The sequence below is a fragment of the Sardina pilchardus genome, chromosome 12 (genome assembly GCF_963854185.1).
Source record: "Sardina pilchardus chromosome 12, fSarPil1.1, whole genome shotgun sequence".
Taxonomy (NCBI): domain Eukaryota; kingdom Metazoa; phylum Chordata; class Actinopteri; order Clupeiformes; family Clupeidae; genus Sardina; species Sardina pilchardus.
The window spans coordinates 1,096,192-1,116,505 of record NC_085005.1 but is presented as its reverse complement, the minus strand read 5'-3'; the positions used below and the strand labels follow the sequence as shown (position 1 = coordinate 1,116,505).

The following is a 20,314-nucleotide window of genomic DNA, read 5'->3' as shown; positions in this document are numbered from 1 at the left end:
GAAATTGAAACCTCATCACTTAACAGCTCAAACTATTTTGCCTAGGTAAGTCCACTTTCAGACTCGTTGTTGAAGCTGCATTTGACCATGGAAAAGGTTGTGCTCCTAGCCTGGCAAGCCAAACTACACAGAAATGTATAGTCTGGGGTCGGACCATTCACAGAGTTGAAGCTTGTGGGTGGGATGAACAGTCGTCTTTCAAACTGCCTCTGCACATAACAGGCCAGCATTTGTGACCAATCGTAGCCAGTCGGCAAAACGGCAAATACATCCTTCTTTAAAACTAATGACTTGAGTGCTTTTTTCTGCTCAAACTTCAAAGAAAAGCCCAAGTCTAACTCTTCCAAAGCCGATTCAAACGAGCGCGCTTCGTTAGCCTCATCCTTCTTTTGTTTTTCTCTATGGTTGTGCGATACGGTCTCAAACCCAACTCGTCGAACGAGGACGCATGGTCCAGCCCCCTGGCGTCTTATCGGAAGCCGAAGGTGAGCTAAGGCGGGCTCAAGGACTCCGTACACAGATAGAGCGCTCTGATTGGCTAACCTGAACTCGAGCCTAGCGCAGGCTTGGCCTCAACGGTGCGACCCTAGACCATCCCGCTAGGCAAAAATATTTTTGCCCGCTAGGGTGCGTCTAGATTTCTAGGCTATTGTGCTCCCTGAGAGTTATACCTTGTTGTTATGACCGTAACTTCTTAAAGGGACACTTCACCAATTAGCATTAAGCTTTGTATCTTTAGAAAACCAATCATGTTTTTGATGGGTCATGCATTATTCCCTCAGTTTGCCTTGAGATGGGAGAAATACGGATTTCAATGTTGGACTTCCTGCTTTCAATGATGTAAAAATCATCATTTTACATCATTGAAAGCAGGAAGGCCTATTCATGGGTTTCATTGAAATCGTATTTCTCCCATCTCAAGGCAAACTGAGGGAATGATGCACGACCATTCAAAAACATGACTGGTTTTCTAAAGATACAAAGCTTAATGCTTAATGAAGTGTCCCTTTAATAAGGCACAGGAGGTGATTAGCAGTATCTATTTATTTCACACTCCAGTATAACTGCACTTCATCAGTGAGTCACTTTACATACTACACTTAACATATCCTTGCGTATGTCACATTCACTTCAAGTGTATCAGTGTGCGGCACTACCCTTTCTTAACATGGAGATTAACCTTCAACACTTGCATTGCATACACATCTATAATTGAAAAACAAGAAAGAAGGCCGCACTATGCATAATCACCATTTATTCACACAGACATGTTTCGGCGTTCTGCCTTCCTCAGTGTGTATGTTTCAATAGTGGAAAGGAGTCTTAAATACCCACACCCATTACAACTCATTCCCTCATCATCCAATAGTAGCAAAGTGACAATCATTTTTCATCATAATTTAACAATTATGTGATCAGGCCAACACATTAAACCAATTAGAAGCTACACAAAAAATACAACAAAGTCAATACGTTTTTACAAAAAACAACTTAATAGCAATTCTTTATTCATTCCATACAGGTGTTAAGATTGAAGATGTACCAAGCCTCACGATGAAGGAGGCGGTTTTAGCGGTCTCCCCCCCTCTTGGAGAACGGTTTACAATTTCCAAGCTCATAAACCTGAGGGCATTTACATCATGGCCCACTGCATTAAAGTTTCTGGCAACTGATGATTTTTCATCTTTTCTTCTGATTGCGCATTTGTGTTCAAAAATCCTGGTTTTTAAATGGTGTTTTGTCTTACCCACGTAATATAACCCACAGGGACATGTCAACAAATATACAACAAATGTTGATAAGCAGGTGATGCGGCCTCTCACTTCGTATGTTCTATTATTTACGGGATGAGTGAAACTTTTCTCAGTTATCATGCTGTTACATGCTGCACACAATTTAAGCACCTACAATTCCCGTGTGATATATTAAATGGAAACGGTGAAGACATCTATAATGAAGTCATGTCCTGTACTAATAAACTCAATTTAGTCAAACATTTGGTATTGTTCTTCCAATTTGAAAATACTTCCAGGACACATACTGAATAACATCTACATTGTGTCAACTTCTGTATGCATGTCAAATACAAATACAAAACATTCTGCTAACAAAACACATAAGAAACTTCAAACATTTCTCTTTAAGACGTTACCAAACAAACATCATTTCACATTTTATTGTTTCATACATTCTTCATACTTTATCTTTTTTTTTCAATTTTGCAAGAAGTTGCCCATCACTCAAACTATCAGCGTTGACCCATCTGAAAGTCTTCAAACCTCTCAGGTGGTCTGACGACTCTCCTAGTGTGAGTTGGATTCAGCGTGGATGAAGGCTGAGACTAGTCCATCCTCTCTGCTGCGCTCATACCTGACGAGTCCAGCGGGTCCTCATCGACCACGTCAGCATCAGCAGTAGCCTGAGTACAGACCTTGGCCTTTTCCTCAGATGGCGCCTGTTGCATCTGTAGTGCTGCCCAGCAGACGCCACAATGTTGTAGGAATGAGGTTCACCTCTCTCTTCAGTGACCACAGCCGGACGCCAGCCCTGTGCAGTTTCCATGTGCACAGTGGTGCCTGGGCTCAGCTCAGGAAGCCGCTTGGTACCTCTGTTGTAGTACTGTTGCTGTCTTTTCTGCAGGTCTTGGAGAACAGAGTGTGCATTCTGGGGTACTGCAGGCTGGAGAATGGAGCTGAAGCTAGGTAGAGTGCTCCTCAGAACCCTGCACATGAGCATCTAAAAATAACAACACTGATTTACACAGATTCATTATTTTCATTATTATTATTATTATTATTATTATTATTATTATTTAATTGCTGCTATAGCAACACCGCAAACATAAGTCTAGTTAAGTAAGTACTTATTTTGCTTATACATTTAGCTGACAATTTTATCCAAAGTGACTTACAGACACCAATTGCTGGGGGCCAGTCTCCCCGGAACAACTTCAGTTTAAATGCCTTGCTCAAGGGCACAGAAGTACCAGCCAGGAATCAGATTCTGTTCTCATACTCACAACTTGCATGAAGATTGGGCATTCTGAAAGATGCCAGTAAAGGCAGGTGGTCTGAGGAGTTGTTTGCATTGGGTAACCCACTGATAGCATGAAGATCAATTTCGTCGAATAAAGCAAGCCGAGCCAGTAACTGCAGGCCTTCAGATTCTGGAAGAAAATGTAACACCTGAATATCCAACAATGGTACTTATGTGTAGGGCTGGACTGGAACAAAACCATTGGTCCAGGTATTTTTGGCCCACCGTAATGGGTCAGGCACACTCATTAATATGCAGTACAGGCAGAACCCTTCAGAGTGTGTCCATGAGAGGACCAGGTGGGGGGTGATACATGCATATCATGTCAAAAAAAGCCAAAATAGTTCAAAATCTGTAACAACACCAGGGGAGTAAAGACCCCCTCCTTTCAGGCCAAAAAACAAAACAAAAAAAAAACAAAAAATTCAGCAAAGTAACAATCTGCAGGCGATTTTGCCCTGCAGCTCAGGCTGGAAACCTGCACATCTATCTCTCCTGCTTCCTGTCCATGTTTGCTAGGTCCAATCACAAACTGGCTTATTCACTAGGCGCACCCGGATTGTTGGTCTGATTGGTTGAAGGACTATCCAATCGTATGGAGTAAATTGTTTGAATGAAGAGATTGAGAATGTGTAATTATGGTTGATAAAAAAGAAAGTTGAATGGATGTTGATAGGCAGGTTGTTTAATGGATGTTGATAGATAGTTTAAAGGGTGGATGAGTGAATGGTTTGGAGATGAATGGATAGAAAGTCAGCTGGAATGTGCCTTATATCCTTGGTAGAATGGAGAGACAGAGAGAGCTGGCCCAGTTGAGCAGAAAGCAGTCGATACAGGTCCAATTATACATGCCGGATGATACAGGTGCAAATCACTGTAATAAGAAGCCACCAGATTTCAATACAGGGGATGCAAATAAGGCTATGGGCAGCTACTACAATATACTATACTATAAGTCGCAAACAAAATGATTAAAAATGACTAATACCTCACACATCTGAGGGAACATCGCACCAGGAGCGTTGGGATTAGGACCTACCCCATTTTCTATAAATGAAAACTCCTCTTTTTTAACCTATGAGCCCTAGACTATTTTAAAGGCAGTCTCACTGACCTGTATCTCACTACACCAAGCTGACAGCTTGACATGTCTTTGATGTATGTGTAGGCCAGACTGTCCTGAATCTGGCAATATAAGAACCATGATGGAGGGGGACTTTAGGGCTGAGCAATTTACAGAAATATGTGGTGTGTGCCTTAAAGAAATGAATGCCATTTATCATTAGCCTGGGTGTTCCCATCCTGCCTTGCGTGATGATTTCTTTCACGCTGCTAAGGCAGTCTGGAAACTAACACCCACATTTTCGCCTGAAATTGGTGGCAAATCACAGAATAGGGGAGAAAGCAAGACCATAATGAGCTATGCACAGACGCATTTGATAGACATCCGTGGCGCCCAATGAACGGATCTGGGCATTTTTTTCAAATACGAGAAAATGAACGTCTGGTTGCCAGACCACGTCTCATTTGAGAAGTGGTAGGCGCTAGCCAGGCTTATTTATCATAGTAATGAAAAATGACTTTTCTGTGTTCAACATCTGTGACACAAAATGATCTGATCTGATTTGACCCAAGTTTGCGTGTTAGCCTGTGTGTACACTCATGATGATTCTCTACAACAATTTTTTTTCTGCATTGCAATGAACAATGCAGTAAAAGGCAAAAAAGAGTCTTGAATTGGATACCATGCAGGAATTTGCTAGGATCTCAAAACCAGATCATGAACATGTCTTGCCGTAGAGCAACACATGATAGCATTGGATTATGACATCATACTTTGCCACAAAAACACAAAAACGTCGGGTAAGCATTTCTGTCGCTTTGTCTGTTTTATAACCCAGAAGGATGTACTTGGTATCAATTGATAGCTCTGTGTCTCCTCTTTCATCTATCCGATCACAGGTTCGCCAATAATCCAAAATAGGGTAATTGGTGTGCACCAGTAGGCTGAGCTATATGACATTACTATTTTGCTGTCACTTTGTCTGTTTTTATAACCTAGAAGGATAGATGTACTTGGTATCTGTGGATAGCTCTGTGTCTCCTCTTTCATCTGCCATGCATGCCATATCTATGTGATCACAGGTTCGCGGATGTTTCAAACAAGAGTAACGGGTGCGCAGGTGAATGCAGAGCAGTATAGACTGTAAATATGACGCTATTTGATTTATTATTTAGTTTTATTATTCATTTGTTTTATTTTATTTGCATACTTGATCATACAGACAAGGGCGTAGTCTTGTTGGAAAGCCCCACTTCTGCTCTTTCATGCAATAAAGGTCTCATCTCACTGCATCTAATCGTTGTGGAGCAATGTACCAGAGAAGAATGGGTGTGTTTTTGACGCACTTTGCGTCAATCGGGTTCTAAGGGTTAAAGAGCACCTGATCATCTCCCATATTGGATTATAACAAAAAAAATTCACCATTATAACGAAGTTGGTAAGCATGTTATTGTTATTGTCACATTTTTGAAGAAACAGAGATTTACATCGAAAGATCGAATGAAACGTGAGTGAAATGTTTGTTGCAATTTCAACAGTACATGTGCACCTATCTGTTAATATGTCAATGTCAATGTCAATGTCAATGTCAATGTCAATTTATTTGTATATACACACAAACTAGACACAGCATCAGAAATGAACAATGAATACATGTAATAACAGGAGGGCATGAGTGTAATATGAGCATGAATAAGTTCAAACAGTAAAATATGCATGAAAGAGTTCATAGCGGCTGCCATTAGTACGTGGTGAGGAGGTGACGTGCCACAAGAGTTCATATAGTTTTGTGCTCCTCAATTGTAGGGGGATGCCAAGACCAAATCTTTAGTGCTGCTTTAATGACATTACATGTAATTTTGAATTGCATAATGTTGAACCCTTTTTGTTTATTACTTTATGTCAAAGAGATATTGATAAAATGCCATTTACCTGAATTTAAGGATGTTGGCGAGTAAAATATGTAATCGACAGTCATGGCTCTCCTTGAGTGACAGGTTGTGATCTCTGGTCTTCCTCTTTTTGAAGAATGATGGGAGTAGGCAGAGGAAAGATTTAAGCTGTGCTCAATGGAAGACCTGCTTACAAAGGATAACAGAGGGAAAAACATTATTCCAAGTACAGCGAGTAATAATTACTACTAACTTACACCATACAATTTTTTAGCAATTTCACAGTTCACAGCAATTTCCAAGTGACAGAAAAACTGTTTATACACTAGGGATGTCACACATGAAACAATACTGCAGCAACACGAAAATATGACATTGATATGAGTATGACTATAGGTTGAGTTCCTGTTGATATCTAGTGCACGATGGGAAATAATTTGGAGACATCTAGTTGCAGTCTTGTAAATAGTGACCCTGCAAAATCCTCATTGCAGTCTGTGACTGCAACTAGAAAGTGCAATAAGACCAACTGAAAATGAAACCTGGCGTCTTTCTAGGCTGATTTGACATGGAACTACACTCTCATCTGGCGTAATAATCAAGGCAACTTGCACACTACTGGCACTACTACTGCTTGTTGTCTATGGGGACTATTTTCAGATGCTGCGTACGATATCACTGCGCCTATGGTACGTTTGCAAGTTGCCTCGATTATTACGCCAGATGAGAGTGTAGTTCCATGTCAAATCATCCTAGAAAAACGCCAGGTTTCATTTTCAGTTGGTCTTACTGCACTTTCTAACTTGAGAGGAGACACGTTTTAAATGGGAAAATTACCAGAAATCTTAGTCACTTTTAAACATGAAGCTAGCAGGCGAGAAGCTAATGGTCTAATCCGATTCAATGATCTATGCTAGGCTGAAGCTAAAAGTTGTATCGCCAGACTCACAGAATGGCTGGATGAACGAGAACAAGGTAAATATCGATTGTTTTGCTCGAGGGGAGGTGGAAAATGAGCGTATTTCCAAAAATGGCGGAATATCCCTTTAACAGACAACAGACACTGAATTTATTCTGAATACAGCACCCTCCACAATTATTGGCACCCCTGGTTAAGATGCGTTAAAAGCTTTCAAATAAATACAACTTTTTATTGTAGAAGCATACTCTCACACTGAAAATTGTAGAAAAATGTAACCTTCAACTCAAGTGGATTTTAAGGTGGGAAAAAAAATCCCTGACTGAGAAATAATTATTCTTCATAAAATCATCTGTTCCACAATTATTGGCACCCCTAACAATTCCTAGGAAATAAATGTAATTAAAGTATTTCTGTCATTTCTGTCATTTCTACAGTAGTTTACAAAGTCAATCAGAGTATGTAGGAACATTTATTTAGTAATTCTTAACATCCTGTTTCCCTGGGCTATAAATATGACGTGACACAGAGGCCATTTCTCTTCAACATGGGAAAGACAAAGGAACACACTGTTCAAGTAAGGCAGATGTGTGTCGACCTTCACAAGTAAGGCAATGGCTACAAGAAAATAGCCACTCGCACACCTGCCCATATCTATGGTCAGAGGAATCGTTAAGAAGTTTAAAACAACTGGAGCAGTGGTAAACAAGCCTGGAAGAGGACGCAAGTTTATTTTGCCACCACGCATAGTGAGGAGGATGGTAAGAGAAATAAAAAAATCTCCAAAACTCACTGTTACAAAATTGCATCAAATGGTTGCATCTTGGGGTCACAAAGTCTCCAAAACAACCATCAGGCGCTGTCTTCACTGTACCACTGGACTCAATGACACTGCTCTCTGTTGGTTCAACTCATATCTCACAAACCGGACAGAATACATCTCCCTGGGTCACTCCAAATCAAGTACACACACAGTCACCTGCGGTGTCCCCCAGGGGTCAGTCCTTGGCCCCATCCTCTTCATCCTCTACCTCACTCCCCTTGGCCAAATCATCAGCCGTCACAACATCTCATTCCACTGCTATGCTGATGACACACAGCTCTATGTCAATGCCACAGCTGCAACCCCATCCTCACAGTCATCCCCATCAAAACTCACCACCTGTCTGGAGGAGATAAAGGTATGGATGGAGCACAACTTTCTCCAACTAAACAGCTCCAAAACCGAAGCCATCCTGGTTGGCACTCCCCACCAGACCAAATCATCATCAATAACCAGCATCACCTTCTCTGGCTCCAACATCCCCCTTTCATCAACAGTTACAAATCTGGGTGTAAAAATGGACTCACAACTCACATTTGAAGCACATATAAATCACCTCTGCAAGACCTCCTTCTACCACCTCCGTAACATTTCCAAACTCCGCCCCATCCTCTCTCTCTCAGATGCCGAAAAGCTGGTTCATGCCTTTATCTCCTCCAGACTGGACTACTGTAACGCACTTCTCATTGGGATCCCTAGCAAGAGTCTGCAGAGACTCCAGTACATCCAAAATTCTGCAGCTAGGATCCTGATGAGAGTGCGGAAACATGAGCACATTACCCCCATCCTCCACTCACTCCACTGGCTTCAGGTCTCCAGCAGGATTGAGTACAAGATTTCCCTCCTCACTCACCAATGCATTCATGGTCATGCCCCCCCCTACCTCAAAGAAATAATCAACCCACAAAACACAACACGCTCCCTCCGCTCCACTCACTCAAACCTCCTCCACATACCCAGAACCAAACTAAGGACCATGGGAGACAGGGCTTTCTGTGCTGCTGCCCCGCGTCTATGGAATGCCCTCCCTGACACCTTGAGGGCACCACAATCCATTGACTGTTTTAAAAAAGACCTAAAGACATTTCTTTTCAGCAAAGCTTTTGGTCCCTTTTAGATGTTCTTAAACCTTTTTCTTTTTCCTCCTTTTGTTTTCTTTTTAATGAAATTGTTCATCTTATTTTTGTTTTAACCTGTAGCACTTTCAGATCTCTGATGTAAAGTGCATTATAAATAAAATCTATTATTATTATTATTATTGTCTACATGCCAACAAGTTGATCGGGAGGCATGCACGGAAAAAAACCTTTCTCACTCAAAATCATAAGCACAAACGTCTGGAGCGGTACTGGGCCTTCAACTGGGACCGTGTGCTTTGGTCAGATGAGACAAAGTTAGAGCTGTTTGGCAACAAACACTCTAAGTGGGTCTGGCGTAACAAAAAGATGAGTATGCAGAACAGCACCTCATGCCCACTGTGAAGTATGGGGGAGGATCGGTGATGCTGTGGGCCTGTTTCTCTTCCAAAGGGCCTGGGAACCTTGTTAGGGTGCATGGCATCATGAATGCTTTGAAATACCAGGACATTTTAAATCAGAATCTGGTGGCCTCTTAGCCTGACGACGTCATACTCAATTCTTGTCAGAATATGAGTCTGAAACTGCTCCATTCAGCTGCGATTATGGGGCGTGATTCAACCATTGCAGGGCGGGGGGGATAGCTCTGCACTCATTGGATAGACCAAACCAAACAGAACAAGTTATTGGCTGTCAGTATCTGCGAAATCTAAGACAGAAATATGTAGCAGGATAGGCTATGGAAAACATCCTCCTTCGTTTTTAAAAATAATTCCTTCAAACTGTATGCAATGAACAGCTGGGGAAGTGTGTCATTAACCCAACGAGCAAACAGACATTTTTAAACAAACGGGAACAACATCACCCAAACATGCTGTTTTAACTTGGTGAAAGTGAAACCGAAGTTTTCCCACATATCCTCGTTGGTCTAAATGTTCAGAAATAGTTGTGCGAATCCGTGATAAAACCTCCGTTTCAATAGCTAAGATAAACGAAAGGCCAAACTGCATGAACAAATTATGCATTCATAGCCATAGCGTTTCTGTTGCAATCAAAATCAACCTAAGCCAACATGGTCTCACATCCAACTCGTCGAACGAGGACGCATGCAGCCGTGAACGTCACTGCTGTTCATCTGTCAATCATCACGTAAAGCCCGCCCTGACAATGTGATTGGTCCGAACAGATCTGTATCTCGAATAGTAGCAGCTGAACGGAGCAGGGCCAGACCGAAGTTCCCTGCAGAAAAAGAATGGAGGCGGGGCTAAACTTCGGTCTGGCATCCAGGCTAGTGGCCTCTGCCCGAAAGCTGAAGATGGGTCGTCACTGGGTCTTTCAGCAAGATAATGACCCTAAACATATGACCAAGTCTACACAGAAATGGTTCACCAGACACCGTATCAAGCTCCTACCATGGCCATCTCAGTTCCCAGACCTCAACCCCATTGAAAACCTGTGGGGTGAGCTGAAGATGAGAGTGCAGAGGAGAGAACCCAGGTCGTTGGATGATTTGGAGATTTTGTGCAAAGAGGAATGGTCGAAGACCCCTCTTTCTGTTTTCTCTAATCTTGTGAAACATTATAAGACAAGATTAGTGCTGTTTTATTAGCAAAAGGGGGTTGTACAAAGCATTAACATCAGGGGTGCCAATAATTGTGGCACACATGATTTGATGTAAAATAATTACTTCTTAATATTTACATGGGATTTTCTTTACGTGGGATTTTTTCCTTCTAAATAAATGCACTTGTATTAAAGGTTGGATTTTACGCTTTTTTTAATTGTGGTCCTATATTATTTGGAAAAAAATGAATTTATTAGAAGCTAAAGAACACATCTTAACTCATTCACTGCCATTGATGTCTTTAAACGTCAATTTAGACACATACGTTGTCTATAGACGTCAATTGCCTTTTTCAATGGGGAGGGCTCCTGGGTGGGCCTGGGAACGATCTGGCAGAGTTTCAGGCTTGAAAATAGACTGTACTAGCGATCCGAAACCGCTAGATGGCAGCAGTGCCATTTGGATGATTAGTATCTGCCTGGAGTGCACATGCAGAGACATATACAACAGGCAAACACACTGAAGATCGACCACAGTGGATCTAGTTTGCACGCGATGCAGGGAATAAATATGCTTACTTCTTACATCAAGGATGGGAAACAGGTGAACGGTATGATCCATTTACATTGGATATTGCTATATAGACTAACAACAACTTTGCTAGTGCTAGCTTGCTAAGTCTACCGTCCTGTTCAGAGTCTATAGCGACCATCAGAGTCCCTAGCAACCTTGACGAGACTGACGAGATAACAGTGCAATCGTGGTTGACATACTACTGAAACGCTAACGTTAAAAAGTTGATTTTCACAAAAAGATCGTTTTCTCAATTTTTTGGTCAAAAACAGGTGTTTTTAGCAAAACTAACCCATGTTCTACTGACGATTACTAAAGAACGGAAAACAAGAGAAACAAACCGTTTTTTTCCTGGTTAAAGAAGAGAGTCTACTCTTTCATTTGGTACCTTCGATGTTTATATAGTCATAAAGCTCACCGTTCGGTGGATCTTGGAAAAACAGTCAAAATGCTGTAAAACGTCTGGCAGTATGGAGCACTCTGCACTGAAAATCGCTGGCAGCCAATGAGTTAACCAGGGGTGCCAATAATTATGGAGGGCACTGTAAAATAAATATAAAGTGCAAACACAGCTTTGAGCAGCCTGAACTATGGGCCTATATTTCAAGTAGGCTAGGCCTAATGTAAAACATTCAGAATATTTTGAATAAAATAAAAGTGTATCTTTAAGAAAACAAATACTGCTTTCTGAACAGCTGCATCAAGCTGTGCCAGTACATCCTCTGCTAATAGTTCAACTGTTCCATCGCCAAATGCTGTTTTGCACCAAAATCCACGCAATCATTAACGAACCCTCATTAGCCTGTAAATGCATGCGTGATCACGCGAGTAGACCTGTCATAGTGTGTTTTCAACTTACTATTAATTATTAGCCTACTAGACCGTGAGCCAGGGCCTCAAATTATGGAAACCGTTACCGAAAAGGTGGCAAAGAACTGAAGTCTTGATCAAAGAACTGAAGTAGCTAGGAGCAGATCCAGTCAGTGTCCTATAGGCCAGAGTGAGAGATTTAAATTTAATTCTGGCTACTATAGGGAGCCAGTGGAGAGTAACTAGGAGAGGGGTTACATGTGTCCTCTTTGGCTGATTGAAGACCAGTCATGCTGCAGCATTCTGAATCAACTGTAGTGGTCTTAATACGCAAGCAGGTAGGCCAGCTAACAGGGAATTGCAGTAGTCCAGCTTGGAGATAACCATTGCCTGTACAAGAAGCTGAGTGGAATCCTGTGTCAGATAAGGTCTGATCTTCCTAATGTTGTACAGGGTATACCGACATGACTTTGCAATTGAGGCAACATGCTCAGAGAAAGTAAGTTGGTCATCAATTATGACACCCAAGTTACATGCCGATCTAGTTGGAGTCAATGAGGATGAATCAAGCTGGATTAGTAATATTCTGATGAGATTGACATTACCAGTAAGCGACTTCACAGCATAAGTCAAAAGGATATGCTTGGAAGTCTTCACTTTGCCATGAGATATGGCATACACTACAGTAGATCCATGCCAAATGAGTCTCTTAGTCGTTCCTTCTCATCAGTGCTTGGTAAAAGACAAGATAGCAATGACTTCACAGAAGAAGGCACAGAGGAATCGGAGTCCAACTCTGTTGGTAGAGGTCACCATGGCTGGTAGTATTTGAGATGCTTCACATCTCGATGGATTTGTTTTGCAACAACCTGTCATGAAGCTCCAACGCCAACGGTTGGTTTTTCAAGATTGATTATCCTCTATCTAAGGGCCATATTCTCTCTTAATATATACATGTCAAGTTTGAACATTTCTCCAAATTTAGCGGCTATTTTTAGCCTGGCTAGCACCTACCACTTCTCAAATGAGACTTGGTCTGGCAACCAGACGTTCATTTTTTTGTATTTGAAAAAATGCCCAGATCCGTTCATTGGGCACCACGGATGTCTATCAAATGCGTCTGTGCATAGCTCATCATTGTCTTGCTTTCCCCCCTGTTCTGTGATTGGTCCCCTATCTCAGGCAAAAATTAGGGCGGTAGTTTCCAGACTGCCTTAGCAGCATGAATGAAATCACAGCACAAGGCAGGACGGGAACACCCAGGCTAGCCTATTTCAGAAATTAATCCTCATTTGCATATTTAGTCATTACTTTTAAGAAAACCTGCAATACAAGCAATACTTGTCTTAATCTTTGTGATAAACTGGGAAAGCTTTGTGGTGATATATTAAAAAAAAAAAAAAAAAATACCAGTATTTTCTTGCCTGAGAACAAGGCATTCATTTTTTTATGTAAATACGCATTAAAATTGTATAAAATATGTATTAAGGACTATCTAAAAATGTAGAATAACAACTTTTTTAAAAAAATATTTACCTCAGACTTTCAACTCGACATATCAACAAATTAGCCTAGGGATAATAGTACACTACTGTTTCTGTCTTTGAAAAAACGGCATGTCTGATATAAGACTGAAAATCACCCCCTCCAAATCAGAAAATATGGGTAAATGATAAATTTTCTGAACCCTTAGGGTCATGCCAGTATTTTTCAGTGTTTGGATTTTGTTTCTCTGATGCTCCCTGGTGCCACAGGATTAAAAGACAAAAGATGACCTAGGCGGAAATGGCAGGAAAATGTGTGTGATTAAAGGTTTGAAGAGCTCCAGGGTTGGCTGTACTTATCCAAAATGTTCACTAAATGATTTAAATGAAAGCCCAGAGTCTCCCCTTTAAATTGATACCAAATATGACAAAATAAAATATTCCTATATGTCCAATATCATGATCAGATTGGTCAGTGTTCTGCTTGATTTATACGCATTATTTCTTCAACCTATAGTTTACATTATGTATCATAACTCAAAACAGCTACTCTTGTCAGATGGCCATCATACATCACTGGAAAGCTGAGATTCCAAGCTTTCAGGAAAGGTATGGTAGCCTTTGCCACCTTTTCGGTAACGACCAACCCCTCTGGCTCACGGACTCTCCGCCAATGAGGTTATGTTTTCATCGGGGTTTGCATTTGTTTGTCTGTTTGTTAGCAAGATAACTCAAAAACGTATGGATGGAAGGTATGAAGTTACCTAAACAAGAAACGATACATTTTGTGAGTGATCCGAATAACCGTCTGGATTCAGGGGGCGCTTGCGGAGTGCTTTTCAAGTTTGACTTTATTCCTTTATCCAGCCTTCCATCTGCCAGTGAAACGGGCAATATAATGGTTCAACATGTGTTCAAACTGCACGGGTTGCCCCTGGAGGTGGTATCGGACAGAGGTCCGCAGTTTACGTCCAGTTTCTGGAAAGCCTTTTGTAAGCTCCTCGGAACATCTGTTTGCTTATCTTCTGGGTTTCATCCACAGACCAACGGCCAGACGGAGAGGGCTAACCAGCAACTGGAGATGGTTCTTCGCTGTGTGGCCTCTCAAAACCCAATATCCTGGAGCCGGCAGTTACCTTGGGCAGAGTACGCCATCAACTCCCATATTTCCTCCTCCACTGGCCGATCTCCTTTCGAGTGCTCCCTGGGCCACCAACCACCTCTCTTCCCAGACCAGGAGTTTGAGGTAGGGTCTCCCTCTGCCGAATCCTTCATCCGCCGTTGCCGTCGAACGTGGAGGCGCACCCGGGCAACCCTCCTTCGTACCTCGATCAAGATGAAGGCCCAGGCTGACAAGCACCGCACCCAAGCTCCACGCTACTGCCAGGGCCAGCGGGTATGGCTTTCAACCCCGGACCTTTCCCTGAAAACTGAGTCCCGCAAACTAACCTCCCGTTTCATCGGGCCCTTCCCCGTTGCTAAAGTCCTTAGCCCCACTGCTGTCCGCCTCAAGCTCCCCGCTCCCCTTCGCCGTATTCACCCCACCTTCCACGTCTCAAAAATCAAGCCGTTCATCACCAGTCCCTTGCACCCTACGCCCGACCCTCCCCCACCCCCCCGGCTTGTTGACGGTTCTGACGCGTACACGGTACGCAGGCTTCTCGACGTCAGGCGTCGGGGCCGAGGACTTCAGTACTTTGTGGACTGGGAGGGCTACGGCCCTGAGGAGAGGTTCTGGGTCCCGGCCCGGCACATCCTGGACTCGACACTGATAAGAGACTTTCGCAGTCGGCAACCCGTCCAACTGTGACGCCACTCCCCCTGTTTTCCCGCCACTTTTTGTCCACACCTGTCCTGCCAATTAATTTGCTTGTTACCTTGTTTTCTCCTGCCCAATGATTGGTCTCTGTCTCCCTATTTAAGTTGTGCTTGCAAGTTCGTGTGCTACACTGCCTGTGTTGGATTTGCTCTACCTGTGTTGGAATTACTCTGCCTGTATTGGATTCACTCTGCCAGTTTGGATTTTCTGTTTCTGTCCACTGCCGGAAAGAGGTTTGCCCTTTGTTTCTACCTGATTGCTCTGTGGAGTTGAAACCTGCCTCCGTTCCCTGGACACTTGATGGACTTTGTTTATCTAAGATCTAAGTTGGATTTTGTGTCTTCTGTACTTTGACTCTTCTAAGTACTGGACTAACTGAAAATAAAACCTGTTCATTGAATTTGCTTCTCATCTGGTCTGCTTTTGGGTCAAAAACAGCTAGCCTAACAGACAGACTGTATGCACTAGTAACTAACTTATTAACATTCACGTAGAAACGTAAACGAATCTCCTCTCTATGCCACTGCAAGCGGTAGCATCTGGCTAATAGCTCACCCTTAACCTATCTATACCCAGTATGGAGCATTCTTGATTTGATGGACCTTACAACACAATCAAGTTCATTAGACTATCAGATATTACACTTTTTTGAGTTTGTCTGAGTTTGTTCTTAAAGCTACCGCCAGAGAATGCTACCGCTCACTTCACAGTCCGGCCAGAGCCCATTTTTGGAGAGCCCTCCCACTCTCTATTGCAGTTCACCTAGGGGGCGATCATAGGCGAGTGCAAAATACATGGACCTCTATGGAGCTAGGTGGCTAAACTACATCATTCTTCTAGCATATCGTCTACAAATGCCAAATACTACTGTGGTTTCCGGGAGGTCGTCAGGATTGTACGTCAAAAGTGGAATAATCTGGGGGTCATAGCCTTTTGTTTTCTTACAGGTTGGGCAGTTGCGACCCAGGTTCTGGCTAATGGCTTCTGCTAGCATCTGGCTAATCATCCGATTACAAAAACCTAATTTCAGTCATAATCAAGCGAGTATAAAATACTAGCTATGTGTCATTTGTGAGGATTATCTATTCAATTTTTTAAAAACTATAGCTGTGATTGAAAAAAAATATATATCCAAAGTGTAGGAATCTATGGGTGTGACTCCATAGGACACCATTCATTCTGCACTCGCCTAGTAGCACAAAAATGGGTGCCCCTCGGTGCAGCACCTCACCGCAATGGTTTTCAGAGTGCTAGTTCTCCTCATATTAGACATTCTCTGGTCCGGCCGACACACTCCAGTCCAGCTGTCAGTCAAAACGCATCAGCCAATAGGAATGCACCCCAGAGAAACCCACCCACAAGTGAAGTTTGTGCCAGAACTACAAGCAAAAAGACAGGCAGTGCAAACGCGACAGCAAAAAAAAGCCAGCAGCAAACAAACGAATGATGTCGCTGTAAATTGTCATTATTATTGTAAACTCAAAGACAAGTTATTCAAACAGTTAAAGACAGATTTATTTCGCAAATACACAAATAATTTGTTTGTGAGTTTTGATTTTTTTCCCCCTTTGACTTTGACATTTTTTGTTTCGATTTTGTATTTGATATTTTGATTAATTGATTTTTGTTTGAATTTGAAAAAGTATTGTTTGAACATTTTGGCAATATTACACTCCATAGATTTGGACCACATTCTAGCAAGGTAAATGAGAACAATCACTTGCAAATAGTTTCCATTAGGGAAAAATCTGACTTCAGTAAAAAGGGTCTGAAGTCTGAACACATCCTAGTAGTTTTGTTGAAGTTATTTTTGTAAGGGATAATGTATAGGATGCCTGTCATTATCGGAAAATAATTCCCGACAGGATGAACAGAACCCCAACGCGCATCGGAGGAGTTTTGCTTCGTCCTGAAGGGAATTATTTTCCGCTTATTATACGGCTACTTGCCAAAATGAGAAATGAAACATAACTCAATGTGTCTTTAGCAATGACTTGGCTACCGTTTGGTGGCTTCCGCTAAAACTAGCAAAATAAATAGTTTGCCACAGTTGACAGTTGTTAGGTGTTGCCTGGCAACATACTTAGTAGCTGAGTTTTGCTTTCAATGAAATTCCATTGCAACCAGCGAACGGATTTGTTGCGGATTGATATGAAAGACGTGAATTAAAAGCACTAAACCCGTTGCCATTGACAGTCATTATATAAATGTAAGACCTCCGAACGTTGGGAAGGCCCATTCATGTGAATGGAACTTTTCTGCAGCACTCTGAAGAGCCGTGTAATAATGGAAGATTAAACTTTCTATGTATTTCAAAGATTATACATTATTAGACTGTGAATGATTTACACACAAAAAACATACCTGTTAATTTTGGAACCCTCATCACTCCGTATAGCACCTAGGCACAGGGAATAAACATCAATATTCATCTGGACCTAAAAGTCGTAAAGGACCGTAAAGCCCACCCTGACAATTTGATTGGTATGATCATAGTTCCGCCCCAACAGAGCAATGTCAAAGTATGGTACTCAAACTTAAATTAGGTATAATTGCATCCTTTCTTTTCAAACTACTGATCTTAGTCCACTTTCTTCCATTCATACAGTAAGTGTTTTATAATTAAGAAATTCTTAGGGGCATGAGCAGTAGATAGAAACATGCCCAGAGGAGTGTGCACAAAAAAATATCGTAACTTATTCTAAAACATAGGCTACAAAACACATAAATAGACCACGTCAATTGGGCAACACTATTTGCAACCACAGTTTATCCACAAAACGTATTACAGTATTTCAATGTATGACAGAGGCAGACCAAACCAATCTTCCTATGTTGCAATGTCATTCATCTCTTTTTGCACGTCTTTCCAATTAATACAAGCCAGATGAGAATATAATATTACAATAGCTGACCTATAGCTATCAGATATTAACTAGGCTATAAGATCATTTTTTAACATTATCAAAGAGTAGGCTATTCCATCGGGATTCCATTAAACACAATTCAGTGTGACTCATAATTACAGTGCATGAAAATGCTGTACTGTTATTCCTAGGCTTCTTCTTATTACAGTGCATGAAAATGCACTGTACTGTTCTTCCTAGGCTTTTTATTATTACAGTGCATGAAAATGCACTGTACTGTTCTTCCTAGGCTTCTTCTTCTTATCATTATTACAGTGCATGAAAATGCACTGTACTGTTCTTCCTAGGCTTTTTATTATTACAGTGCATGAAAATGCACTGTACTGTTCTTCCTCGGTCTTCTTCTTATTATTAGAGTGCATGCAAATGCACTCTACTGTTATCCGACATCTTCTTATTATTATCGATATTATTATTCTTCTTCTAACGCTTTTTGTGCGTTCAATTCAGCTTCAACCGTTCGACGTAGAAACTTCATTCAAACTGCGCTGCGTAGGTCTTACTTAGGTGACTTCAGCTATGTAATTTTCAACTTTGTAACTTTTATACTTTTTGAACTATTAAATAAAAACTATTAAAATTTCCCCATAGACTTAACATTGGATTATGACATCATAATAGGGCAATTAGAATGTTATGCCAGGTGGCCAGCCCCACCTGCAGCAGCTCTCTCTCTCTCTCAGGCTTTAAGCATACAATCTCTCTGTGAAGACTACATATCCTGTAAACTGTTTCCTCTGTCCACAACTGTTTCAAAATAAAAGTCCTCACTGCAATAATACACTATTAAATCATTTAACCATTGAAACTACTCAACTATTTAACTGTTCAACCATTCCAACTGTCAGTTATCATCAACTATGCCTCCAGTCAACTACATGAAACCTCCATGTACCTAGCAACCAACATAGCAACCAGTAAAATTAAGCGTTTATGACCGTTTCCATAGCAACCAACATGATTTTACTACAGTAACTTCTTTATTCCTTATAGTGGCCACCATAGATACCCTATCAACAAATGTTTCAAAATAAAAGTCCTCACTAGCAAGTTAGCTAGTTAGCATGGTTAGCATAGTTAGCATTTTTAGCATGACTGCTAGAAATGATTAGCTAAGTTAGCTAATCAACCTGGTTAGCATTGTTAGAATAGTTAGCATTGTTAGCATAGTTAGCATTTTTAGCATAACTGCTAGAAATCATTAGTTCAGTTAGAACTGTAATGTTTAAGCTTTAAACTGTCTACCTTCACACTATCAGCTTTCTTTAAACTATGCAACCACCATGTTTACCATAGCTACACCTTAGTAACTATATCTACATTATCTACTGTTTCTATACATTTTTGCATTTTCATGCACTCGTAATTTCCCTGGAATTACATTCTCTAGTTATTATTATTATTACAGTGCATGAAAATGCACTGTACTGTTATCCCTAGGCTTCTTCTTCTTCTTCTTCTTCTACTACTTCTTATTATTATAGTGCATGAAAATGCACTATACTGTTATTCCAAGTCTTCTTATTAGAGTGCATGCAAATGCACTCTACTGTTATCCGACATCTTCTTATCGATATTATTCTTCTTCAGACACTTTTTGTGCGTTCAATTCAGCTTCAACCGTTTAACGTAGAAACTTCATTCAAACTGCGCTGCGTAGGTCTTACTTAGGTGACTTCAGCTATGTATTTTTCAACTTTGAAAACTTTATCGTTGAATTTATATTAATTTTTTAAACAATTTTTTCTCCCATAGACTTAACATTGGATTATGACATCATAATAGGGCAATTAGAATCTTATGCCAGGTGGCCAGCCCCACCTGCAGCAGCGCTCTCTCTCTCAGGCTATAAGCATACAATCTCTCTGAAGACTACACATATCCTGTTAAACTGTTTCCTCTGTCCACAACTGTTTCAAAATAAAAGTCCTCACTGCAATAATACACTATTAAATCATTTAACCATTGAAACTACTCAACTATTTAACTGTTCAACCATTCCAACTGTCAGTTATCATCAACTATGCCTCCAGTCAACTACATGAAACCTCCATGTACCTAGCAACCAACATAGCAACCATTAAAATTAAGCGTTTATGACCGTTTCCATAGCAACCAACATGATTTTACTACAGTAACTTCTTTATTCCTGATAGTGGCCACCATAGATACCCTATCAACAAATGTTTCAAAATAAAAGTCCTCACTAGCAAGTTAGCTAGTTAGCATGGTTAGCATTGTTAGCATAGTTAGCATTTTTAGCATAACTGCTAGAAATGGTTAGCTAAGTTAGCTAATCAACCTGGTTAGCATTGTTAGCATAGTTAG

The 20,314-nt window shown here is 41.1% G+C and overlaps 1 protein-coding gene across 2 annotated transcripts in view; it reads right to left on the bottom strand.

Annotated features, from left to right (window-relative positions):
- Positions 1-1,323: 1,323 nt before the first annotated feature.
- The window catches only part of angel2 (angel homolog 2 (Drosophila)), a 41,694-nt gene continuing 22,703 nt past the window's right edge, over positions 1,324-20,314 (bottom strand). The window contains exons 6-9 of one of the 2 annotated variants that reach the window (XM_062551378.1): positions 17,424-17,460; positions 6,032-6,180; positions 3,020-3,166; positions 1,324-2,736 (exon numbers count right to left, since the gene is read on the bottom strand). In XM_062551378.1, the coding sequence (XP_062407362.1) occupies positions 2,699-2,736; positions 3,020-3,166; positions 6,032-6,180; positions 17,424-17,460 (371 nt within the window). In that variant the 3' untranslated portion in view covers positions 1,324-2,698. The remainder of the gene's footprint in view (positions 2,737-3,019; positions 3,167-6,031; positions 6,181-17,423; positions 17,461-20,314) is intronic. The other variant, XM_062551379.1, reaches the window with a different exon arrangement.